At 42.2% G+C, this 27,417-nt stretch overlaps 1 protein-coding gene across 1 annotated transcript in view; it reads right to left on the bottom strand.

The window, feature by feature from the left end:
* The window catches only part of ITGA1 (integrin subunit alpha 1), a 209,916-nt gene that overhangs the window by 125,684 nt on the left and 56,815 nt on the right, over nt 1-27,417 (bottom strand). Inside the window, exons 2-4 of the mRNA XM_040339304.1 lie at nt 14,335-14,455; nt 4,599-4,705; nt 2,528-2,616 (exon numbers count right to left, since the gene is read on the bottom strand). Of these exons, the coding sequence (XP_040195238.1) occupies nt 2,528-2,616; nt 4,599-4,705; nt 14,335-14,455 (317 nt within the window). The remainder of the gene's footprint in view (nt 1-2,527; nt 2,617-4,598; nt 4,706-14,334; nt 14,456-27,417) is intronic.

Here is a 27,417-nt window from a genome sequence, read left to right as displayed (position 1 = left end):
TAGATATCCGGAAAGCATTCGATTCCATCTCATGGGACTATTTGTTTAATGTTTTAGAACGTTTTGGCTTTGGACAGTGCTTTTTGGATCTCCTTCGTACATTATATGACTCCCCGAGTGCTTCACTGGTGCTTAAGGGATATTCTTCCCAACCTCTGATGATCAAGCGTGGTACGAGACAGGGTTGTCCACTGTCACCGTTGCTATTCGCGTTGGCGATCGAACCGTTAGCGATCAAAATACGTGCCAGTGTGGACATTCGGGGCATCAACTGTTGCGACTATGAACATAAATGTTTGCTTTTCGCGGACGATTTATTGCTGACCTTGTCTTCACCGATCACCTCCCTCCCCAATTTACTTGCCATTTTACAACCATTCTCTGACATTTCGGGATTAGAAATCAACCACAGTAAATCCAGGGCTCTGAACCTATCGTTACCTAGTAATATCCAGGCTACACTTGAACAGTGCTTCCAATTTCGATGGGAACCGGACGCTCTCCCCTATTTAGGCATACACTTGACCTCCTCCATTAGTCAGCTATACAAAAGAAATTATCCAGGCCTTTTTAAACGATTGACGGACGATTTGGCAAGGTGGCAGTTGCACCCCCCATCGTGGCTTGGCAGATTACACTCGATAAAGATGAACGTTCTACCTCGATTATTGTACTTTTACCGCACATTACCTATATCATTGCCCAGTAATGACCTTAAGCAGTTTCAACGTAGAGTCTTACAGTTTATTTGGGGGGACAAGAGACCTAGGGTGAACAGGGTAACTCTATACGCACCAAAACGAAAAGGTGGACTCGGGTTACCAGATTTGCTGAAATATTTTTACGCTGCACAGGTAGCACAATTGTTGAGATTCCATTCCCAGAGGGCACAAGCTATCTGGATGACCATGGAATCTCATTCATGTCACCCCAGTCCAATCTCCCACCTTATGTGGCTCCCAACTAAGGAGAGGCCGGCCATCCTATGCCCTACTTTGTCATTATCTTTAGATATATGGGACAGACTCTCCAGAACTCATAAATTTAGGTCACCTCATACCCCAATGGCACCATTGTTGCTGAACAAGGCCTTCACCCCGGGTCTCACCCCTCAAGCATTTAACTGGTGGACTAATAAAGGCCTTCTGCGGATAGCTGATTTGTGCGATCATAGGGGTATGCTGACCAAAGGGGCCATGATCGACAAATACCACATGCCCCCAACTGAAGGTTACAGGTTCACCCAACTCACCCATTTCATACAGACTTTGGCTCGTAGGGGCGATCTATCTACCCTTACGTCCATGGAACAATTATGTAGGCAATACGACAAGCTTAAAGGCCACATATCTGTTACATATTCTATATTATCACACGTAGCAGCCAAATTGAACTACATGGTCCAGTGGGAAACCGATTTGCAGGAAACCATTGATCTAGAGGACTGGTGTGAAATGGCGGAGTTGGCTTCCCGTTCTCTCATTAACACCTCTATCATAGAGGCCAACTTTAAGGTCTTGCTGCGCTGGTACATGGTGCCAGCTAGACTGGCAACCTTCGTGCCAGGAGCTACGCCTTACTGCTTTAGGGGATGTGGCCAACTAGGAACTATTTATCATATCTGGTGGACGTGTCCCAAGGTCAGGAGGTTCTGGATCAGGGTGTATAATTTTGTTTACTCCCTCAACCGGATAAACTTGCCCAAATTGGCGAAGCAGGCGCTGCTGGGGAGTGGGGGGGTTGAGGCCTCTAAATCCAGCAGACGACTACTAACATTTATTTTTATTTCGGCTAAAATCACCATTGCCAGAAATTGGAGGTCGGCGGCTCTCCCATTTGAACAGCTTAAGGGCAAATTATCCTGGCTGATGTTAAATGAGAGGCTGTCAGCCCTGACACAAGATAAAATGAAATTCTTTCATCAGGTGTGGGATCCTTGGATTCGATACCTCACTAATGACGCCAGTGTGTGTGGGACTTAGTTACAAGTTTCAGTTCTGTGGTTTGGAAATGCCGATCCGTGGCTCCCCCCCCTCTCCCCCCTCTCCCCTTTTTCTTTCCCCTTTCTCCCTCTCTCTTTCCTTTCTATCCCATTCTCTCTTCTTGACTTCTCTGTCTCGGCTACCTTGATATATCTTTATTGGTATGACCGGATTAAGCCCATGTAGGGTTTCTTAGGCTTTGATATCCTCTTTCCTGGCTTATCCACATTGTACGATCGTTGTCGGTCAATGATTCGAAGCTGAGGGAAATATTTGTTCATAGATAATCTATGCATTCTCTATTGGATTTTGTATTTTGTTTTATTTCTTTGTTTTTTATTTGCTTATCCTTTGATGTTTTCCTGGTATTCCAACTGGGAACTTAGGGCATTGGATCCCTCGGTATTAGAATTCCATATGCTGTTATGACTGTACAATGACCAGATATGGTTTTTTCTTTTTTTGAATGTCTATACCATTTTATCCTTTCTAATAAAAAACATTGAAACATAAAGGACAAGGCAGTAGTCCACAACTAGTCTTACCATGAATCCACCTTTAGGATTCGTGACTAAAGTTGATCCCATGGTCATGTTGTCTTTCACCTCTGTAACATTGGCAATGGTAGTATATTCTAAAAGAAATAGTAAGTGAAAGGTTGTAATAATACTTTTAAACATAGAAAGAAGAGTCATGCTTCAAGCATTAGCCTTAAAGTGGATGTAGACCATCACATATACCCAGTGAAGTGAATAGCCTCAGACATGGGCGTCTGCTCCATAGGACAAGGGGGAGGGGCAATTCCTCCCTCCTGGAATCGTAAGAGAAGACACTTGACTTGCCCCCTGTGTTGCAATGGCCGCCGCGGCCACCTTCGATGAATGGGGTTTACATCCACTTTAAAGGGGTTGTAAAGGTTTATTTTTTATTTTCAAAATAGGTTCTTCTAAGTTAGTGCATTGTTGGTTCAATTACCTTTTCCTTCGATTTCCCTTCTAAATTTTTTTTTTTCCTTTGTCGGAATTTCTCACTTACTGTTCCTCCTCAGTTAGCTGTTCTGGCTGACTAACCCCCCAGCCAGATGATGGGGGCAAGCTTACTGAGGAGAAACGGGAAGTGATAAATTCAGACAGAGAAAAAAACATTTAGAAGGGAAATTGAAGGAAAAGGTAAGTGAACCAACAATGCACTAGCTTAAAGGAACCTATTTAGAAAATAAAAAACAAACCTTTACAACCCCTTTAACCACTTCCCGCCCGGTCCATTGTAAAATTACGTCCACAACGGACCTCTAACGATCCGGGTGGACGTCATATGACGTCCTGGGCTTTGCGGGTGGATATCTGAATGATGCCTGCAGCTAGAGGCATCATTCAGATATCCTTCTCTTGTGCCGGCGATTCTGAACAACGTAAGAACGATCATAGCGGCAGTTCCGCCGCTAGATCGTTCTTACAGGCGGCGGGAGAGGACATCCCCCCCCTCCCGCCGCCACCCGGTGCTTCTCCGGGCTCTCCCGTGCCATCGGGGGCCCGGAGAACGAATCGTCCGGCGCTGGCAGGAAGCATAGAGATGAATGGTGACCAGATGGTCACCAGTCATCTCTATGACCGTCGGAGGACCCGGGCGCGATGTGATGACGTCACGCCCGGGTCCCCGTAAGTAAACAAAGCCGCAATTGCGGCTGCTAAGCAACAGTAAGCATGAGATCGTTGATTTTTTTTTCACCGATTTCATGCTTTCCAGCCTGGAGGAGAGATGTGGGGTCTTATTGACCCCGCATCTCTCCATAAAGAGTACCTGTCACACACATTCCTATTACAAGGGATGTTTACATTCCTTGTAATAGGAATAAAAGTGATAATAAAAAATAAAAACAAAAGTGTAAAAAAAAAAAAAAAAAATTTTTAACGCCCCTGTCCCCAGTAGCTCGCGCGCAGAAGCGAACGCACACGCAAGTCCCGCCGTCATATGTAAACGCCGTTTAAACCACATATGTGAGGTATCGCCGCATGCGTTAGAGTGCCAGCAACAATTCTAGCACTAGATCTCCTCTGTAAATCTAAACTGGTAACCTGTAAAAAATTTCAAAGCGTTGCCTATGGAGATTTTTAAGTACCGAAGTTTGGCGCCATTCCATGAGTGTGTGCAATTTTAAAGCGTGACATGTTAGGTATCTATTTACTCGGTGTAACATCATCTTTCATATTTTACAAAAAAATTGGGCTAACTTTACTGTTTTGTTATTTTTTTAATTCATGAAACAATGTTTTTCCAAAAAAAAGGTGTTTGAAAAATGATTGCGTAAATACCGTGCAAGATAAAACGTTTCAATGACCGTCGTTTTATTCCCTAGGGTGTCTGCTAAAAAAACATATATAATGTTTGGGGGGTTCTGCGTAATTTTCTAGCAAAAAAATGATGATTTGTACATGTAGGAGAGAAGTGCCAGAATAGGCCTGGTAGGGATGTGTGTATAACAGCCCGGTATGGAAGCGGTTAAGTTAAATAATAAATATATATGCAACTTAATAAGCCATTTACCAATATACACATAAGTGACTAATTGTCAGATAATCATTTATCCAACATGAAAACAATACTTGTTCAGCTTACTTGGCAAGTCAATCTTCATGCATTTTGATTGACCATCTGCTTTACATTTGTACACATCTCCGGTCTTGCGAGCTGGTTGTCCCTCCAGGGGTGAACCAATGAGCACCCTGAAAGTCAAAGCATTGTTAGTATAGAAAAATTGATTGTTATATCACATCAATGGGTTCTGAAAATTTTGCATAGCGATTTGTCTAGTGAAATGGCACATACTGTAAAATAGCTTTTTTTTTAGTGGCTTGCCTGGAGTTCAATACTGTCTGGGTCACCGATCTGGAATAAGTATCCAGATCATGACAATTTCAACAATCCTTATTTGTCTTAAAGCGCTGTGTAAAACTATATAAGTACCTGTAATAAATACAAATAAATAAATACATTTGTTAGGGCCAATGACTTAACGCATTAGCACTTAAAGTGTATCTAAATCCCAAATTTTTGTTTTGTCACTGTGTCTCACTGAATTAAATTTTCCTAAGCAAATTATTTTTTGTCTTTTTTTGTAAATTTGTTGTGATGTTTCTTACTTGGAGATCCTGCCAGCCTTTCAGGTTGATACTGTAAAGCCTCGTACACACAATCAGATTTTGCGACGGGAATTGTGTGATGACAGGCTATCGTCGGAAAACCCGACCGTTTGTATGCTCCATCGGACAATTAGTGGATAGCATGCTTTGAAATTTTCCGACAACTATTGTGTGTTGTCGGATTATCCGTTTGTGTGTACAGAAGTCCTTCGGACAAAACTCCAAACTACAAACACGCATGCTCAGAAGCCATGCTAACCATAACACAACATTAGCAGAAGTTACCCAAAGGATGGTACTAAAGAGCTGAAAAACCACGTTGTTTTGTGTTTTTTGGTCAACAATTGTGTGCAGTTTGTATGCAAGACAAATTCCTGGCCAACGCCCTTCGGACAAAAGTCCTATGCTTTGTCCACGGAAAATCTGATCATGTGTACCAGGCTTAACCCTTATCAAATTCCTTGAAATTATCACATTCCTTCAGCTGTCTGTGCTCCTTCAGTTGGCCATCGAGCTGCCCATCAGGTCTGTGCATGCTTCCTTCAGATACTAATGGCAGTCAAATGGCCTACTGAAGACACGCACATGGCAGGCTGACAATGCAGCAAGGCAGTAGCATAATGCTGTATTCCTGCAACAGGGAGTGCTGTTACTGGCAAGAAGCTTTGCAACAGATTCACAATTTTTTTTTGCTGGAGACAGCTGCATACAGTTAAGCCTCGTACACACGACCGAGAAACTCGACGGGTGAAACACATCGAGTTCCTCGTCGAGTTCCTTGTGAAGCCGTCGAGAAACTCGACAAGCCAATTTTCTCCATTCCCGTCAAGGAAATAGAGAACATGCTCTCTTTTTGGCTCGTCGAGTTTCTCGACAGTTTCCTCGACGGAAATGTACACACGACCGGTTTCCTCGGCAAAAAAATATCTCCCAGCAAGTTTCTTGCTGGTTTTTGCCGAGAAACTCAGTCGTGTGTACGAGGTCTAAGGCTGAGTGATTATTTCAAACATAATAGAAAAATAGATTTTAGGCTTTTATATACTAACAACATTTAGAAATAAGATGCCATTGGTTACATTTGTAAGCTTAGTTTGAGAGACTTACCCAAAAGAACAGGTTGGCTAAACAACTGCCTTTCTACATTTGTAGGACAAAGTCATGGCACCCCCCATCCCATGTTCTTGAATGTAAAGGTGGATTTTGTTGTGTGCTGTACACTTAGCAAATGCTTCTTATATAGTACAAAGGGATATATGAAACCCTGTGAGAATCACAACTACCTGAACCCAAAGAATGTTTATGACTTGTTAACCACTTAAGAACCGGAAGGATTTTCCCCTTTAATGACCAGGCCATTTTTTGCGATACGGCACTGCGGCTCTTTAACTGACAATTGCTCGGTCATGCGACTTTATACACAAACAAAATTAGTGGACCTTTTTTGCATTAAAAGAAGCTTCATAACAAGCGGGATGGCGTGCGCACGCACGTGAGGACGTGAGGACGCGCCACGCTCTTGGGTGAGGAGGAAGAGCCATGGGAGCAACAGGAGGCAGGACGGTCTACAGCATGTGAGAGAGCGGATATCCCCCATGCACATGCCGCACGCTGCTCCTTACCAATCTCACACGGAGCTGCCGGGATCACCCCCCATCTTGCTACACCGCATTGAGAGCCACGGATAGCAGAGTGCTGTCTCGCATGTCCCGCATCGCTACACCGGGAAGTCGGATCGCAGGCGGTAAGCCAGGAGACTCCGGAGGCGGCACGGGCTGTGTATTGGGAGGACAACACCCACTGCCTACCTCATCCCCGATCAAGTATCCACCCATATGTGTGAGTATATGGAGCCAGCGGCATGCTGAGCTCTGAAGAAAAAGTCTACACCCCATCTCCCAGCGGATCCAGAACGTGAGGTATTTCTTTTCTTTTTTCCTTTCAAAGAAGAAAAAGGTGAGAGAGGAAGAAATGTTCAAACTGTATGGAAGAAAGATTTGGAAGGTTGGTAAGCAGGAATCTCTGTGAACATATTGCTAAGGGAGAAACATCAGGTGTATTTAAAAAGCCCTCCCTTTTCTTTCTTCATGATATTCCATATGCTGCTTGCCCTTACTCAGTTTGATAAGATATGGGAACTGAATCCAACTGACCAAATAGGACTAAATACTTTATAAGTGAAAAAAGAAAAAAAGTCAGTAAACAGGCGAAAATGTAATTTTGCACAAATACACTATTTTACAACCTGTACACAGTACTCTAAAGAAGAGCCTAATCCCCATTTCCGTTAGGACGCGGTTGTCCAAAAGCCAACAATACACACCCCCACTTGTTTTGGGGTGTCTGTGGGAGTCCCAGGTTCCGGAAACCCCCCCCTCTCCTGAAGTCTGACATTACCCCAGACTATCGTACCCAAACTGTATGGAAGAAAGATTTGGAAGGTGGGTAAGCAGTAATCTCTGTGAACATATTGCTAAGGGAGATACATCAGGCTAATTTAAAAAGCTCTCCCTTTTCTTTCCTCATGATATTCCATATGCTGCTTGTCCTTATTCAGTTTGATAAGATCTGTCCATAAAGGGAGTGAAATTTGGCCATTTGGTTATACGGAGGAAAAGAGCTTTTGTAAGATTCGATAGTACATAGAACCTTCCACAATATCTGACCAGGAGGACCTAATAGCTGGGGGACTGGGAACCTATAGATAAACAACTGCCCGTCTAAAAACGACGCCAAATAGAAGGGTAGACAAGGACGTTATAACTAACTGAATGGGAACTGAATCTAACTGACTAAAGAGGACTAAATACTTTATAAGTGGAAAAAAAAAAAAAAAAGTCAGTAAACAGGCGAAACTGTAATCTTGCACAAATATACTATTTTACAACCTGTACACAGTACTCTAAAGAAGAGCATATATCCCCGTATCCGTTAGGTCGCGGTTGACCAAAAGCCAACAATACGCACCCCCATTTGTTTTGGGGTGTCTGTGGGAGTCCCAGGGCCGGGAAACCTCCCCCTCGCCTGAAGTCTGACATTACCCCAGACTATTGAATAAGCTAGGAAAGAGACTGAAAGGGGCAGAAAAATCTGAAACTAATCTTGAAAATCGGCCTGAAATTCTACCTAGGATCATAATTATATTGGTATTAGGGGCAAAACCGGAAAAATTCAACAAAAAAAAAAAAAAAAAATACCTAGACATCTGCCACCCACCCCGTCCTGAGGGCTATACTGGTCACTACATCTATATTAAGTTTTTTTTTTTTTTTTTTCCTCTCTGGAAACAAAGGGTCAAGCTGGGGAAGAGAATCAGAAGGAAAGAATCTAACATGAGTAGAATGATAAGTAGATCAACAAAGGAGGCTCCCTCCACCACCCCAAGGAATACAACAGTAACAAGCTCAATAAGGCCTTTTGTGACCAGGGGAGACAGCCCACAGGCTCTTGGAGCACAGGGGGCAACAAAGCAACAACAAGGAGACAAAACAAAAAATAAGATCTATAACAAGAAGCCCCAGAGTGAAACTTCTAGAGAAACATCTTTGGAATCAAGAGAGGAGGTGTCTATGGGTAGTGGACTGGAAAGCAGTAGGATAGATGCACAGTCCCCCTCAAAAGGAGAAATGGCAGAGATGTTGCTAAAGTTGGAAAACGCGATAAAGGGGGAAATACAGAACTTGCGGACAGATTTCGGTCACATGCTCTCCAGAATAGAATCAGCAGAAGAACAAATTGAGAAACAAGATCAAGAATCAAACTCACTAAAAATTCAGATCGATCAGATCCAATTACAACAGAGGCATATTCTCTATAAATTAGAAGACCAGGAAAACAGAAATCGGAGACAAAACCTGAGGATAAAATCAATACCAGAGAGGAGGGGGGAGGATCTTAGGATAACAATGCAGACGATATTTAACCCGTTACTGGAAAGAACAGCAGACAATCCAATTAGGATTGAAAGGGTACATCGTGTAGGAAATCCGAAAAGAGCGTCACCCGAGCGAACAAGAGATGTTATAATAAAGTTTTGATTCTATGAAGATAAAGAAGAAATATGGAAGAAGTTGAGGGGGCAACCCCCGATAGTTTTTGAAGGGGTGGAACTCCGGATCTTCACCGATGTGGCCCCAGAAACCTTGGCGAGGAGATGGTTGTTAAAACCACTCCTGAAACAGATGATTGATCTTAATATTAAATATAACTGGGGATTTCCTGCCTGTTTAATAGGGATAAGAGAGGGAAGATCAGCGATCCTGAGATTCCCCGAGGACTTAAGCGAATTTTGCAGGAAATTGGACATTTGGATCCCTGACCTGCCGGGCTGGGGGTAGGGGGGGTCGAGAGGGAGGGGGGGCTTTCTTTTTTGGGACACCCCCCCTCTCCCCCTCTTCCCATCCGGTCCCGACTTAGGCTACAACATGTGTCCCTGGGGCCCCTCTTGGGGACGTCCCTTTCCTTCTTTTTTTTTTTTTTCTCTCCATCTGCTGGGGGAGTTGAGGGGGCATCGGGTGGATATGGGGAGGACGATTGTAACTAGTCCCCCACCCCCTCTGTCCAAACGGATAGAGGGGGGGGAAATCCTAAACCTCACCCAGAGCGATCTGAACCAAGAAATGGAAAATGGTTCAGAGGTCTTTAATAGGCCAATTGGGAGGGCGGGAGGGGGGGAGGAGGAGGGAGGCGGGGGGGTTGGGGGGGGGGAGGGGGGTGGGAGGAGGGGGGGGGAGAGGGGGGGGACGGCGGTGTGGGGGGGGGGGGAAGATGCCCTGTCTCACCTGGACAACTAGAAGAGAGGGTAATCCATAGAAAGGAAAATTGTAGATCTAGATCGAGGATTAAAAAACAAAAAAACGAAGATGCCAGTAATAAAATGCCTCTCATACAACGTTAAGGGATTAAATAGCCCATACAAGAGACATAAGGTGTTGAAGGAACTGAAACATTATAGGGCAGATATCGTATTCCTACAAGAGACCCATTTGACAATAGGATCAAACGTAAGGATGTACTCGCCAGACTTTCCCACTTGGTATTATGGAGATACCATCTCCAAGAGGGCTAGAGGGGTCGCAATTGGGGTAGCCAAGGGTACTAGGTTTGTGCTTACAGATAGACAAATTGACCCAGAAGGGAGATTCCTCTTCTTGAGAGGAAAATTGGAGGAGGAAGAGTATACCCTTGTAAACGTATATGCACCTAACATCTCCCCAACGAAATACATATTGGGAATTTTAGAGAAATTAAAAGACTTCAGTAAGGGAAAGATAATACTAGGAGGAGACCTAAACTTCTGTATGGATCCAAAAGTGGATAAATCACACCGGACATTAGAAACTCAGGATACACAATTAAGAAAGGCCAAAGCTAGCTTACATAGAAGTCAGTTAGTGGATACATGGAGGATTTTTAATCCTAGTCAGCGAGACTATACTTTTTATTCCCAGGTGCATGGTAGCTATTCTCGGATCGACCACATCTTCGTTGATCATAGAATGCTGGAGGAGGTGGTCGAGACGAGAATAGAGCCCATGACGATCTCCGACCACGCGCCCATTAGTATATCTATAAAAATCCAGGGCAATCAAAGGCCCTACCAAAGCTGGAGATTAAATGAGGAACTACTGATTGAGGAGAAAAGCGTAACAAGGATCAAAAAAGAACTAGAAGAATATTTTAAGATTAATGAGACTGAGGAAATCTCGGCGGCTACCCTATGGGATGCCCACAAGGCAGTAATAAGAGGGGTTCTGATCTCTGAAGGAGCAAGGAGAAAAAAGGAAGCGATCAGTAAAAAAGTTAAATTAATAGACGAGATTTTCAGCCTAGAACAAATACACAAAAAAGAAGGTAAGCAACGAGATGTATACCTAACCCTAGTTAACAAACGAAATAAACGTAAAGATCTCATGGATCAGGAAACAAGAAAAGAATTCAACTTAATAGCAGGGGAAAGATATAGGTGGGGAAATAAAACAAGTAAACATCTGGCTCGGTTGGTGAAAAAAAAAAAATCAAGGAATTATATTGACAAAATTAAAAATGAAAAAGGAGAGGTTGCCCATACAACAAAAGAAATCGCCGAAACATTTAGATTATACTATGAAAAATTGTACTCAGTAGAACAAAAGATTTGGCAGATAGGAGAGAAAGAAAATAAGATCACAACTTTTTTAAAAGAAGCAAGACTCCCAAAAATTAGTCAAATCGAGGCTGAGGGGATGGACAGGCCAATCACGGAGAATGAAATTAAGTTAGCAATAACAAACTCAGCCTCAGGTAAAAGCCCAGGCCCAGATGGCTTTACAGTAATGTACTACAAAAAATGTAAAGAGACACTATTACCAAGGCTATGTAAGTACTTTAATGGCCTCGGGAAAGGGTATAAATTAAGTAAGGAGGCCTCTGAAGCAATTATCACTGTCATCCCGAAAGAAGGCAAAGACTTGAAAGGATGCTTGGGCTACCGGCCAATATCCTTGCTTAACACGGATATAAAACTGTTCGCAAGGATATTGGCCGGGAGAGTTAAGCAAGAAATGAATAAATTGGTGTATCCAGATCAGACGGGGGTTCATCCAGGGGCGAGAGGGGAGAGACAACGGTGTCAGAACACTTTTGATTATCCGGAAAATGAGGACAATGGGGTCCCCAGGTCTACTCCTGTCAATAGACGCAGAAAAAGCGTTCGACAGGGTAGACTGGGGACTCATGCTTTTTACTTTAAAGGAAATGGGGTTTGGCCAGGGGATGATGAACTGGGTGGCTGCCCTTTATCAGTCCCCTATGGCCAAAATTAAAATAAACGGCAGCTTCTCGCAAACATTCCAAATGAAAAATGGAACGCGGCAGGGGTGCCCATTGTCACCACTGTTGTTTGTGTTGTCAATGGAACCCCTGCTAGCCAAGATTCGCAATAGCCAAAAATTAAAAGGGATCAAAATAGGGGAGGAGGAACACAAACTTGCAGCTTTTGCAGACGACGTCCTCTTCTATTTAACTGAACCCAAAACATCAATTCCAAACCTATTAAGCCTCTGCTATGAATATGGAGAAATTTCAAATTTTAAATTAAATATCACCAAAACGAAGATCATGAGTATAAATGTTAGTAAGATAGAAGAAAAATCCCTGAAAATAAACTATCGTTTTGACTGGGTCAGCGAACTTAAATATCTTGGGATCTTGTTAGCCAAATCAATTAAAAAAACCTACGCGATAAATTTCATCCCATTGTTAAACGAAATAAAGAAAGAGACAAAAAGGGTGGAAAACAGAGCAATATCATGGATAGGACGAATCAATTATTGCAAAATGGTCATTATGCCAAAGGTCCTATATAAATTTCAGATGATCCCCATAGCCCTCCCGAGAACTCTACTCTCAGCCCTTAATAAATTAATTATGAATTTTATATGGAAGAACAAGAAACATAGGATATCTTTTCAAACATTAAGGCAACCAAAAACAAAGGGAGGACTCGCCGTTCCGGATGTTAAGAGATACTACGATGCGGTTGTATTGACAAGGGTGGTGGAGTGGGCCAGAGTCAATAAAGAAAGAAGGTGGGTAAGTTTAGAAAATGAATTATCACAGGCAAGGTTAGATAAGATAATTTGGAACCCCCCCAAATTTAGGACACTGGACATAAACCTACACGAGATAACAAGAAAGGCACTGAAAACATGGGACATAGCATATAAAAAAATTGAGAAAGAATATAACTCACCTCTCATAGCACTGAAAAATAATGATTTTTTTGCACCGGGTAAGACACAAGTGGGGGGGCATTGGATTAAAAAAGACACTGCACAATTAAGAGACATAATGAGCGAGGGTCACATTAGAACACTGCAGGAGCTAAAACTTAATAAAAATTTAATGGAAATCAATGAGTGGAGGTATCAGCAGCTAAACCATTTTATTCAAGGTCTCCCCCACCCTTTGAGGTCAGGAGACCAGCTGTCAGATTTGGAAAAAATCTGTACCACAGAAAGATCCAAAGGTATTGTTTCAAAACTATATAGGATCCTACTGAAGATGGGGGAACCGGGTATACCCCCATTCATTGAAAAATGGGAAAGGGAATTGGGCACACAGCGGGATAGGACCACAATAGGGAGAATGTTGACTCTGACCCACTCCTCCGCGGTGGATAGCCGCACGGCGGAAATGTGCTTTAAATGCATTGTCGGTTGGTATATGACACCGGATAAATTAAAACAATTTAAAGAGGGGCAGACAGGGGACTGCTGGAGGGGCTGTAGTACACTAGGAAATATGGCACACCTTTGGTGGGGATGCCCTAAGATAAAAGAGTACTGGGAAAAAATATTGGGATGCGTGGAGGAGATCACAAAGAAAAAGATAAAGATAGACCCATGGGTTGTTTTATTTCACGGGGGAGAAGAAGGCATTAAAAAGTACAGGGAATCACTGATACCGCACCTCCTGAACGCCGCCAAGAGATTAATCCCTAGAAGGTGGCAAGACCCAGACCCCCCTTTAATTTGGGAATGGATCGACGCGGTCGAAGAAACATACAAAATGGAAGAACTGAAAGAGGGTTTAGAGGGCAATAATATCTTATTAAGCACAAAATGGGAAAAATGGAGGACTTTCAAGAAAACTTGGAGTTACGCAGAAAAGCTAAGGGAAGAATTTTAAATGCTCTCCTAGAAGAATATTAGAAAGATCTACTGGTCTGAAGAAAATGTCTAAGGTGAGACGGGGGGGGGGGTAGAGGTAAGGGGGGGTAAAAATTTTGAAATGGTTAATTTTTTGGTATTTTTATTTGCTCTTTTGCAAACGGAGGTACATATGGGTTTATATGGGTCTAATTGTATATGTGCATGTTACAATAGCATATGTATAAAAAAAAAAAAAAAAAAGGAAAAAAAAAGGTAAAAAAAAAAAAAAAAAAAAAAAGGAATAAAAAAATAAATAAGAAAAAAAAGGAAATAAAATAAGTAAAAAAAAAAAAGGGAAACCCATATAAAGAAAAGCGACACTAATGATGCAAAACCAAAATAGAGATGCAATGGGCTGGTACGTAGAACATGAGCATATATTCGCACTCTATGAGGTAGAGTCTGAAGTGAAAAAAAAAAAAAAAAAAAAGAAAAAAAAAAAAGAAGCTTCAAATATACAACAGATTGATAAGATATGTGATTTCCACTAAGATAAAATGACACAGTACAAGTCTACTTTACCATTTTCCTTCCTCATTCTGAAATTGCTGAACAGTATATCCAAACATATCACCGACAGAACCACTAAATGATAATCCATTCTTCACATCCACGTTAAAAGCATCTCCACTCCTAAGGATGGCTGTAATTCCAAAACACAAAACTTTCCATTAATAATCTGGTAATAATCCAGGTCTTCTAAATAATAGTTTTGATAATTACATTTCTTAATTTGTTGTAAATCAGTTATAGGGTTAAACCAGGCATATGCAACCTACTGCAACCTACAGTATCCGTGCCAGGTAGACATGTATGGCTTTTTCAGTGTACTTGAAGCATTGCTGCCATAGGCTTTAATTGATAGCTCACTAGGCTATCAATTACAAAGACTGGCCTGCCCATGGCCCAACCACCTGCCTAATATCAATGACAACATAGGCCTGCGGGCAGAGGAGGCTACACTCTTCCTGCTCTTGTTGGAACTGCTTCAGTATTGATGTAAAACCCCTATTTCTAAAGGTGCAAGCTTTGGTGCTAATTTTAGGCCTGAAATTGCATGCATTGGAGTTTATCTGGATTCTGAAGATGAATGAATTGGTGTTGATCTGAAGTCTGAAGGTATATGCATTGGGGCTGATCTGAGGTATGATGGTGCATACACTGGAGATGATCTGAGGTCTGATAGTGCATGCATTGGGGCTGATTTGAGGTCTGATGGTGCATGCATTGGGGCAGATGCAAGTTCTGATGCTGCATGCATTGGGGCTGATCTGAGATCTGATGATGCATGTATTGGGGCTGATCTGAGATCTGATGATGCATGTATTGGGGCTGATCTGAGATCTGATGGTGCATGCATTGGGGAAGATCTGAGATCTGATGGTGCATGCATTGGGGAAGATCTGAGATCTGATGGTGCATGTGATGGGGCTGACCTGAGATCTGATGATGCATGTATTGGGGAGGATCTGAGATCTGACGATGCATGCATTGGGATAGATCTGAGATCTGATGGTGCATGTATTGGGGCTGACCTAAGATCTGATGGTGCATGTATTGGGGCTGATCTGAGATCTGATGATGCATGTATTGGGGCTGATCTGAGATCTGATGATGCATGTATTGGGGATGATCTGAGATCTGATGGTGAATGCATTGGGGAAGATCTGAGATCTGATGGTGCATGCATTGGGGAAGATCTGAGATCTGATGGTGCATGTGATGGGGCTGACCTGAGATCTGATGATGCATGTATTGGGGCGGATCTGAGATCTGACGATGCATGCATTGGGATAGATCTGAGATCTGATGGTGCATGTATTGGGGCTGACCTAAGATCTGATGGTGCATGTATTGGGGCTGATCTGAGATCTGATGATGCATGCATTGGGGAACATCTGGGATCTCATGGTGCATGTATTGGGGAAGACTCCTACATGACAATGGATGCACAAATAGGGTCAGTAGTCAGTGGATCTCACCATCTGTTGCGCCTACTACGCAGACTTACTCCTTTCATTCCCAAAGAAGACATAGCGGTCGTGGTGGGAGCTATTGTAAACTCCAGACTAGATTATGCAAATGCCCTTTACCTCGGACTCCCAAAATACCAAATCGCTCGTCTGCAAGTCGTTCAAAATACGGCCGCCAGACTTGTGACTGGGAAAAAACCCTGGGAATCAATCTCACCTTCACTGAGATCCCTTCATTGGTTGCCAGTAAAAGACAGAATTGCTTTTAAAGCACTCTGTCTAACGCATAGATGTATCCATGGGAAGGCTCCCCATTATCTATGCGAAAAAATAAAAGCTCATAATCCCAATCGCGTTTTGCGATCCACCAATCAAAATCTTCTTCAGATTCCGAAAGCCAACTACAAATCCAAAGGAGAAAGGAGATTCGCGGTTCAAGGTCCCAGACTATGGAACGCTTTACCAACCAGCATTCGGTTGAAGGAGAACCACTTAGCATTCAGGAGAAAGATCAAAACACATCTCTTTTGATACCAAAGGAGACAGGAACAACAAGCGCCCAGAGGCGATTAAGTTCGCATGTGCCGCACTATATAAGTTTTCATTCATTCATCTGATGGTGCATGCATTGGGGAAGATCCAAGTTCTGGTGCTGCATGCATTGGGGCTGATCTTAACCTGCCTAGCGGTATGAAATTTCAGTACCATTAGCGGTATCCCCGAGCCAGATTTGGGATTGCATTGCATGATCCAGGCAGAGTTACTTATCTTGTCCCCTGGATCCTGCGATGTCTCCCTGCTGTGTGAGCAAGCTGTCTCCTCGCTCGATTCACACAGTGCCCGAGTGCTGCCGAGCTCCGTTCCCTGCGCCAAATTCAAAAAAGTAAAAACACACCCCCCTTCCCCACCCCCCCTACCTTATTTTGTTCCTTCCCATTCTGTCCATCCTCCCCTTCTCTTTTTGGTTTTCTTCCACACTATTTTTCTTTCTTTATTTATTTATTTTTAGCTCTGTGGCTCTCTGGATTTTCTACTAACTCTCCTTTTTTTCCTCTTCTTTCTCTGTCTTTAGGTTTCAGGAAGCTTTTAAAGTGTTGAGTTCACTCTTAGCACTGTTATATAAATACAGAAAATTTGAGGCAGGGAGCATAGGGTCACTCACTACTGAATTTTACACGGATGAGGAATGGACACTCTGTATCTTGGTGGTGAGGGGGTTACAATAATGTTCCTTCAGAACCGCCTTAGGGCATCTCATGCATGTTTACTGTGGACTGCATGTAGGTTATATTGTGCATTTTTGTATTTAGCTGCTTAGTCCACAACATGATGTGATGATGTACCCTACCTGATGTCTTTCTCGCCATTCTCATGTAAACATGGCTGTTGTGAACCGTGCTCTCATGTCTCTTTCAATAAATATTTGATTTGAAAAAAACAAAAAAGTAAAAACACACTATACATACAGTTTTTGGCCTACAGATAAGAGCACATGGCTTGCTGTCGCCATCTTGGTTTGGAATTGAATCACCGCTCTGCTCCCTGGTTTCCTTTGCTGAATTTTACCTGCTCATTTGACCATCTGGTAAAACAGTGGTCTATTGCTGAGGTGAGAGTACCCATCCTCACTGGTGGAGGGATCACTTATTAAGTTTGGTGTGCCTATTGTCATTTGGTGAAGATTCCTAAGAATTGGATCGTTGGATTTTCAATTTCTTTTGGACTTTATTGTGGATTATTTCACTTAATTACTATTGGTTTGCGCTGCACTGTTCTCTATATATTTCTATCACGTTTGGATTTTGTGAATGTCCTTTTAGTGTCCAGCTAGCATTCCGGTGAATTTTAACCAGGGTTTTTTTTTCACTACATTTAATATCACTTGTAATTTTATTTAGATTTATTTACTGTATTTTGAGTTAGTTTTTTTGCGATGATTGCACCCTTTTGTCTTCTATCCATACATACAGTATACTGTAATCTTACAGATTACAGTACTGTATAAATTAATTACACACCTCCTTTGTCCCTAGTGGTCTGTCCAGTGCCCTACATGCACTTTTATATTATAAATACATTTTTTTCTGCCTGGATTCTGGAGATTGTCCATAGCAACCAAAAAGTGTCCCTTTATGTCAAAAGATGTTTTAGACCAGCTAGAAAACACTGATAATAAATTAGAATCACTTGCAGAATTGAGTGATAGGGATTTGTGGGGAAATTTGTCTTCAGTCACTGAAAGTACTGACAGCGACAATTCTGCAACTGAGCAAATTTCATTGTTTTTGATTTGATTTCATTATTGATTCATTTTTATTATTATTTGTTATAATTATTTATAGTTATTTTTTATATTATAATTTATGATTTTGTGTTTTAAACTTTATCATATTCGGGATGTCTACTAGATTCTTGTTTGGGCAGATTTAAAGCGGAGCTCCACCCTAAAGTGGAACTTCCGCTCATCGGAACCCTACCCCCCTCCGGTGTCACATTTGACACCTTTCAGGGGGAGGGGGGTGCAGATACCTGTCAAAGTTAGGTATTTGCAAAGGGCTTTTCTGAGTTAAATCTGAGTTGCAGGGTTTCCTGTTATAAAGTCATGAAGGAACATCATTTATTATTATATGACTACAGCACGCTATTTTTTATTGGCATGCCATTGTCTAAAACTCTCTTTAGGGTATTACAAATTATGATGATTTAAATTAGTCTACTACAGTAATCTGGAAGTGGATGGTATAAAGTATTTGCAATGTCATTTGGGTTTATTTACTAAAGGCAAATAGGTTGTTACACTTTGCAAAGGGCTTTTCCACAGAGTTTAGTGAATATGGTAAAATTACACATGCAAGGAAATAAAAAAATAAAAATAAAATTTGTCTTGCACATGATTGGATGATAGAAATCAGGAGAGCTTCACCATATTAATGAGGCCTGTGGCAAATTCCCTTGCAAAGTGCAACTTCCCTTACAAGGTGAACAGTTGATCTGCACTTTAGCAAATCAAACACACAATGTGGACTGTGAGTATAGTGCTTGACATCTTTGCTTGTATATTTTCACCCAACTTGGGGAGGACTGCTGAGGTATATATTGGGATAGGAATTGAGTGCCAGCATTATTTATTTATTGTATAGAGACTGACTTTTAGCAGGCGGGAGGCATGTTAATGCAAGGCTGCTCACACACCCTGGAAGCAGAGTTACTCCCATCTAGACCAGAGCCTGTTGGCTTGCAGCAGTGATCTAGTTTATAAATTGTCTTATTATTTTTTTTCCAGTAGGAATTACGCCCAAAGGAAATCTGCTTTTACAAAGTCTTAGGAAATGTATTCTCCACTTTTCTAGTCTTCCCTAATTTTCTATAAATAGATGCTGCCTTCAATTTATGCATCTTTCTTTCAAGACAGTACTGTGTGCAACGACTGAAGATTCACATTCTAAAAATTCCACCAGGACTTTCTCACTGCTTTTTTCATGGAAGAATTTCTCTGTGAACTTAGAGTGTGACCTGTGTAAAACAGAATGTTTAATTTTATTTACTACTAAGTCCCAGAACTCATATGTTACTCCTTCCAGTCTGCAGAAAGTAAATGACAATAATACACTGCACTTTGGGTAAAACTCAGTTGAATACTAAGATGAGTGGGCCTGATCCTCAAAAGGGATACGCCGGCGTATCTACTGATATTCCGTCGTATCCCTGTTTCTATCTATGGAACTGATCCACAGAATCAGTTTCTCATAGATAGGCAGAAGATCCGACATGTGTAAGGGACTTACACTGCCGGATCTTAGGATGCAGTACCGCAGCCGCCGCTGGGGGCATTTCTCATCGAAATGCCGCTTCGGGTATGCAAATTAGCACTTACGGAGATCCATGAAGCTTTTACGCTTAGTTTTTTCTCCGTAAGTATTAGTTTGCCGTCGCAAAATTAGGGCTGCTTTTACAAAGTGTAAAGTTAGTACACCTTGTAAAAGTCGACCCTTCTTTCCCGCGACGCTGTCAAATTTCTTTTAAAAAAAATTTTTTTCCCGCCGCATCTTTTTTTTTCCCGACGCAACTTTTTTTACCCGGCGTGATTCACAAAACTCGGCGTAACGTAAAACCGCGCAAAGCACGTCAGGAAAATCGCGTCGGGAGCATGCGCAGTACGTCCGGCGCGGGAGCGCGCCTAATTTAAATGGGACTCGCCCCATTAGATTAGGAAAGCCTTGCGCCGGACAGATTTAAGTTACACTGCTCAAAATTTCTAGGTAAGTGCTTTGTGGATCGGGCACTTAGGTAGAGATTTTGCGGCGGTGTAACTTAAATGGGAAAAATTACGTTGCGCCGGGTTTTTGTGGATTAGGCCCAGTGTTTTTACTAATGAAAGCCATAGAATGATGCGATGCAATTCCTAATTATAACCCACGCGTTGAACTTTTGTCATTCACTGTTTAAAGTAGTTTAAAGTGATTGTAAACCCTGTACAACCACTTTTCCCTACAGGTAAGCCTATAATAAGGCTTACCTGTAGGTACTGGTACTATCTCCTAAACCTGTACGGTTTAGGAGATATTTGCCATACACTCTTGCGCCAACGTCATCGGCGCATGCGCACTGAAGAAAAATGGCACGAACGTGCCGTTTCTATAGTGCGCGTGCTGTGACCGTTGGGTCCCACACGCATGCGTGGGAGTGATATCACGCGACTCTGGCCAGTAACAGAGCTGGAGTCCATGGCCCCGGAAGGCAGAGGGGTTGAATATGGTCGTGCGACACAGCCGGCACATCTTTATGTAGAGCAACAATTCTTTTTTTCAGATCCTCAGAGAGTTCTTTGCCATGAGGTGCCATGTTGAACTTCCAGTGACCAGTATGAGAGAGTGAGAGCAATAACACCAAATTTAACACACCTGCTTCCCATTCACACCTGAGACCTTGTAACACTAATGAGTCACATGACACCGGGGAGGGAAAATGGCTAATTGGGCCCAATTTGGACATTTTCACTTAGGCGTGTTCTTGCTTTGGTTGCCAGTGGTTTAGACATTAACCTTCCTGGCGGTGTTCCCGAGACTGACTCGGGGTTAGATTTTCCTGCTACGATCGGTAACCCCGAGTCAGTCTCGGGCTTGCCTCGCTAGATCCACAGGCACTTTTTACTTACCTTGTCCCTGGATCCAGCGATGCCACCACGCTGTGTGAGCGAGCGGGACCTCGCTCGATTCACATAGTGCCTCCGTGTGACGCCGATCTCCGTTCCCTGCGACGTTACGACGCACGGGGACGGAGAACGGCGCCAAATTCAAAAACGTAAACAAACACCTTGCTCTGTTCCTCTGTTATCAGCATTATAACTTCAGACAAGTTCTCCAACATGGGAGATAAAAGCAGCTGGAAATTTGTGTCAGAGAGGGAACTTAGAGACAGATAAGTAGAGAGCTTCTCTATTCACAGAACAGCTCTGCAAGTTTCTTTGTCCTTCTGCCTATGTATACATACATACACACACACATATATATATATATAGAAAGAGAGAGAGAAAGATTTGTTCACATAATATATATATATGTATGTATTCTTCTTTTTTGATAACAGGTGCCTTTTCCTGGTATCCTCATGATGTGTGGGGAACTCATTACACCTTATGGCTCTGTCGTTCCAATCATTATGCTAAATTCTTTGCTTCTGATTATGTAGTGAATGCTAAATTAATTAATTGGTTCCAAATGATTATTGTGAAAATATGCAGTGAATTTGTATCTTGATGTCATTTATGCTTTTGGTCTGAAGAAGGGTGCTATCATCTTAGCCCAAAACTGTTACCTTGCATAACATGGAAAGTATGTGACTTTAAAAAAAAAAATCGAATAAATATTTTATTTGTGCAGCAATCCCTCTCCTTTTTCTCTATATATGGCCCCTGAGAAGGCCTGATTGCATTACACTTGCACCTGTTGTGTTGCACCTCACCCTTTTTAGTATTTAATATACAGTAAAACCTTGGATTGCGAGCATAATTCGTCCCAGAAACATGCTTGTAATCCAAAGCACGTGTATATCAAAGCATTTTTTTTACAGGGTATAAAAGAGAAGAGAGACACCTCTTATGCCCTGTACACACGATCGGTTCGCCGGATGAAAACGAACCAATGGATTTTTTTATCAGATATCCGATGAAGCTGACTTTCAACAGTCTTGCCTACACACCATCGGTTAAAAATCCGATCGTGTCAGAACGCGGTGACGTAAAACACAATGACGTGCTGAGAAAAATTAAGTTCAATGCTTCGGGGCATGCAACGACTTGATTCTGAGCCTATATCAAGGCAAAGTTTATTAAAACATTTTGTTTGTCTTGCAAAACACTCTCAAACCAAGTTACTCTCAAACCAAGGTTTTACTGTGTATATATATATATATATATATATATATATATATATATATATATATATATAAAACACTATAAAAACCCTTTTCGACTCTTATATAAGTCAGTGGTTCTCAACTCCTGTTCTCAGGACCCACTAAGAGGCCAGTTACCTGACTAAATAAAGATATTTTTTTAAATGATATGTATATGTTAAAATACAGTACATACACAACCACTATACATTTATTTTCATTAGTATTTGCCATAATAAGGATAAATATATAATACCATTCCCCAGTCTCTAAGTTAATATCATATGGAATTTACAGTCGAACATAACTTGTCTGATATAGTAGTACTCATAATGACTGTTGCTCAAAATATCCCTCTATTTTAACTATGAAATAAAAGTGCCAGAACACACTGCTGGAATGCATCGCACCAACACTGCTTTTGTTACCAAAAGGTTAAAAGTCTCACAAAGTCTCAATGAATGAACAAAGTTACAAAAGTCATCTTATTCTCCAGAAGAAACAGCCAATTGACCAGAAATCTGGGATGACATGAACATGATCCTATTTGAAATGATTTTACTACAATGTCCTACAAACAAATGTATACTGTTTGGCCCAATTATTATATAAAGAATTGAAAATATAGTATACAGTAATTGCATGGATTATGGGAATACATTTTCTAGAGTGCATATCATTTGAATTTTCACAACACAATTTCAGAGTAGCTGACTATGGCATATTTGCAATGGATACAATGGCCCTCAGACCCTTGATGTCACATGGAATCAAGTACTACTTTACCTCTAAAAACGTCAAAAGATGATCAGCACCCCTAAAATTAGAGATAACATTTAAAAAAAACACAGCACTTCTTGTGGTCAAGTCATGTTGACTAACCAGCTCAAATTTGATAAAGACTTGGGTAATGCAATGCTTTTAATTAAATTAATTAAAATGGATGTAAGCCCTCAGATATACCCAGTGAAGTGAACAGCCTCAGATAACATACAGAGATGAAACAAATCTCCCTACATTTGTTTTACATGTATATCTAGACTCTTTAGAAAGTGCACATTGGGTTAGAAATGTTTCTTTCTGTTTCAGCTGTGGGAGGGGAGTCTGGGTATACACTGTGTGAGAGTTGATTGGAGGAAAAGCACATACCTCTCAACACATAGACAGCGGAAGGAAGAAACTTGCAGAGCTGTGCTATGAATAGACAAGCTCTCTGCTTATCTGTCTCTATGTTCCCACCCGACACAATTCTCCAGCTGCTTTTAACTCCTGTGTCAGAGAGCTTGTCAGAAGTTATCATGCTGTTAACAGAGGAAAGGAGAAGCAGAAAGACTCAGGCCTCGTACACACGACCGAGAAACTCGATGGGCGAAACACATCATTTTCCTCGTCAAAAACGAGGAGTGATTTTAATACTGCTTAAAGTGAAACAATAAAAGTGAAATATTCCTTTAAATTTTGTACCTGGGGGGTGTCTATAGTATGCCTGTAAAGTGGCACATGTGCTAAATGAACTTTTCTTAAGGAAAAAAATAATTTTTAAACTGATTGAGGCTGTAATGAATTGTCGGGTCCCGGCAATAAAGATAAAAGTAATTGAAAAAACGGCATGGGTCCGCCCCCCAGTCCATTACCAGGCCCTTCAGGTCTGGTATGGATATTATGGGGAACCCTGCGCCAAATAAAAAAAAATGGAGTAGGGGTCCACCTCAAAATCCATACCAGACCCTTCAGGTCTGGTATGGATTTTAAGGGGAGCCCCCGCGCCAGAGTAAAAAATGGCGTAAGGGGTCCCCGCAAAAATCCATACCAGACCCCAATCGGAGCACGTAACCTGGCAGGCCACAGGAAAATAGGTGGGATGAGAGAGCGCCCCCCCTGAACCATACCAGGTCATTTTAATAAAGCTGTCTCTTGTTTTATTTTACAATTTTTGTCACTTTTTTGGGTGAAATGGTAAGGGAACAATGTACCCCTTACCAATTCACATAGGGGAGGCCAGGATCTGGGGGTCCCCTTGTTAAAGGGAGCTTCCAGATTCCGATAAGCATCTCCGCCCGCAGACCCCCACAACCACCGGGCAAGGGTTGTGGGGACAAGGTACTTGGGGTCCAGGGTCTGGTATGGATTTTGAGGGGACCCCTACGCCATTTAAAAAAAATTGGCGCAGGGTTCCCCTTAATATCCATACCAGACCTGAAGGGCTTTTATCTGTATTGCTGGGACCCGACAATTCATTACAGCCGCAATCAGTTTTAAAATACTTTTTTTCTTTTAGAAATTTCATTTTTCTGTGGGACTGTGCTAAACACGGGAAAAATGTACCACTTTGCAGGCATATTATAGATACCCCCAGGTACAAAATTTAAAGGAATATTTCACTTTTATTGTTTCACTTTAAACATTATTAAAATCACTAGGGTTGTCCCGATACCACTTTTTTAGGACCGAGTACAAGTACCGATACTTTTTTTCAAGTAGTCGCCGATACCGATTACCGATACTTTTTTTAAATGTGTCCCCAAATGCAGCCATGTCCCCCCCATATGCAGCCATGTCCCCCACATATGCAGCCATGTCCCTCTAGCCATGTCCCTCACATATGCAGCCATGTCCCTCTAGCCATGTCCCTCACATATGCAGCCATGTCCCTCTAGCCATGTCCCTCACATATGCAGCAATGTCCCTCTAGCCATGTCCCTCACATATGCAGCCATGTCCCTCTAGCCATGTCCCTCACATATGCAGCCATGTCCCTCACATATGCAGCAATGTCCCTCTAGCCATGTCCCTCACATATGCAGCAATGTCCCTCTAGCCATGTCCCTTGATGCGGCGGCGCGATGCGGCGGCAGCGGCGGGGGGGGGAAAGGGGGGGGAAAGTATTCTATTTAGGTATCGGGGGTATTTGCGCGAGTACGAGTACTCCCGCAAATACTCGGTATCGGTCCCGATACCGATACTGGTATCGGTATCTGGACAACCCTAAAAATCACTGCTCCTGAAAAAACGTCTGTTTTTAAAACTTTTTTTGCATTGATACATGTCCCCTGGGGCAGGACTCAGGTCCCCAAACACTTTTTATGACAATGCCATGCATATAAGCCTTTAAAATGAGCATTTTTGTTTTTTCATGTTTGTGTCCCATAGACTTTAACCGTGTTCGCGTGTTCGAACACATTTTTTGTCAGTTCTTGTGCGAACCAAACTGGGGGGGGGGGGGGGATGTTCGGCTCATCCTTACTGTGGGAGACCAGATATAGTGAATGCAGGCTCTTGGGTCTAAACCCAAACACTTAGATCAGATTTACAATATTATGTCTAGATAAAATTAGGATAGCTGAAAAAAAGGTTTTGAGCTGATTAGTAAAGAAACAGACTGCACCTCTGGAACTACAAACATTTGTAATTATGAACTATATGTTCTAGTGATGGGCCAAATGCAGACAGCATTTATAGCTATTTACATGGATTTTGACTAAATAAAAGTTTATACTTCTCAACATGATTACCAACAAGCCTAAGGCCTCGTACACACGACCGAGTTTCTCGTCAAAAACCAGCAAGAACCTTGCTGGGAGATATTTTTTTGCCGAGGAAACCGGTCGTGTGTACATTTTCGTCAAGGAGAACCTCGACGAGCCAAAAAGAGAGCAAGTTCTCTATTTCCTCGACGGGAGTCTAATTTGGCTCGTCGAGTTTCTGGTCGGGCTGGTTTTCGACGAGAAATTTGAACGTCTGTATGCTAAGAAACCCGCGCTTGCTCAGATTAAAGTATGAGACGGGAGTAAAAGTAGCATTTGTAATGGAGATAACACATTTTTAAAGCTGTAACAGACTGAAAAGTGCAAATCGTCTCTTACCAAACTTTTATTTAAAGCGGGGGTTCACCCTATCGACGGGAAAAAAAAAAAAAAAATTTCTTTTACCTTTAAATCAGGCATTGTAGCGCGAGCTACAGTATGCCTGTCCCGAATTTTTTCCCCCCATACTCACCTTGTAGTCGTCCATCGAAGATACCAGGGAATGGGCGTGCCTCTGGAGACGGAGGATGATTGACGGCCGGCTCTGGCGCGTCACGCTTCTCCGGAAATAGCCGAAATAGGCTTGGTCTTCACGACGCGTGCGCATAGCCTGTGCGCACGCGCCGTGAAGAGCCGAGACCTACTCCGGCTGTCTTCGGGGAGAGTGACGTGCCAGGGCCGGCCGTCAATCATCCTCCCTCTCCATAGGCACGCCCATTCCCCGCGGGAGCCGGAATCTACGATGGACGACTACGAGGTGAGTACGGGGTTAAAAAAATCGGGACAGGCATACTGTAGCTCGCGCTACAATGCCTGTCTCGATGGTAACATCAAGTACGAGAGGGTGAACTACCGCTTTAACACGCAAACACATGAAGTTAGCAAAAGCAGCCCCAAGAGTTTAGCCAGTGGAATCGAACTTCCCCTGCCGTTGTATGTGTTGTATGTCACCGCGTTTGAGAACGAGGAGATTTTGGCTTGACTGTGTGTACGCAAAGCAAGCTTGTTGAGTTCCTCGACAGGCCTAACAAGGAACTCGACGAGGAAAACGATGTGTTTCGCCCGTCGAGTTTTTCGGTCGTGTGTATGAGGCCTGATTCATGTTTTCACAAACTTTATTATGTTTTTTTTAAGTTTCAGAAATGTTTTTGAACTTCTAACTGCCAATGAGCCTATTAAACAAATCAGGCTTTACTGTTTAGTTTGAAGTCTAGTTTTCTAGCACCAAGTACAGTAAAGTACTTTGTTGAAAGCCCATCTACAACAAACTATATGGGCCAACCACATACTGTATGCAACGTTCTCCTTGGGGTAAGAGACGTTGGCCTTCTATTTGCTTCAGAACTGCATCTCTCCTCACACGTGCCTATGGGAATGTACTGTAGAAGCAGCTTGAAGAAGGTAAAAAGGAACAACTGCAGGTCAAATGTACAAGTCAATGACTTCTGGATAATCTCAGAAGCATCTCAAACTGATGGAAAAATAGGCTGCATTTGCTCATCAAATTTCATTGACATATGTCCTTAACCTCCCTGGCGGTATGATTCTTTCAGATTTTAGGTGCTGAAAGCGGTACCATTATTTTGCATGGAAATTTGGCGTTTTATATTGTAGGCCTGCAATTCACTCAAATCTATCCCAAAAAGAGTCTAGTAGACATCCCGGGTATAATACAATTTGAAACACAAAATCATAAATTATAATATAATAAATAA

The sequence above is a fragment of the Rana temporaria genome, chromosome 1 (assembly GCF_905171775.1).
Source record: "Rana temporaria chromosome 1, aRanTem1.1, whole genome shotgun sequence".
Lineage (NCBI taxonomy): Eukaryota > Metazoa > Chordata > Amphibia > Anura > Ranidae > Rana > Rana temporaria.
Note: the sequence above shows the minus strand (reverse complement) of the source record. Positions and strands in the feature narration are given on the sequence as shown.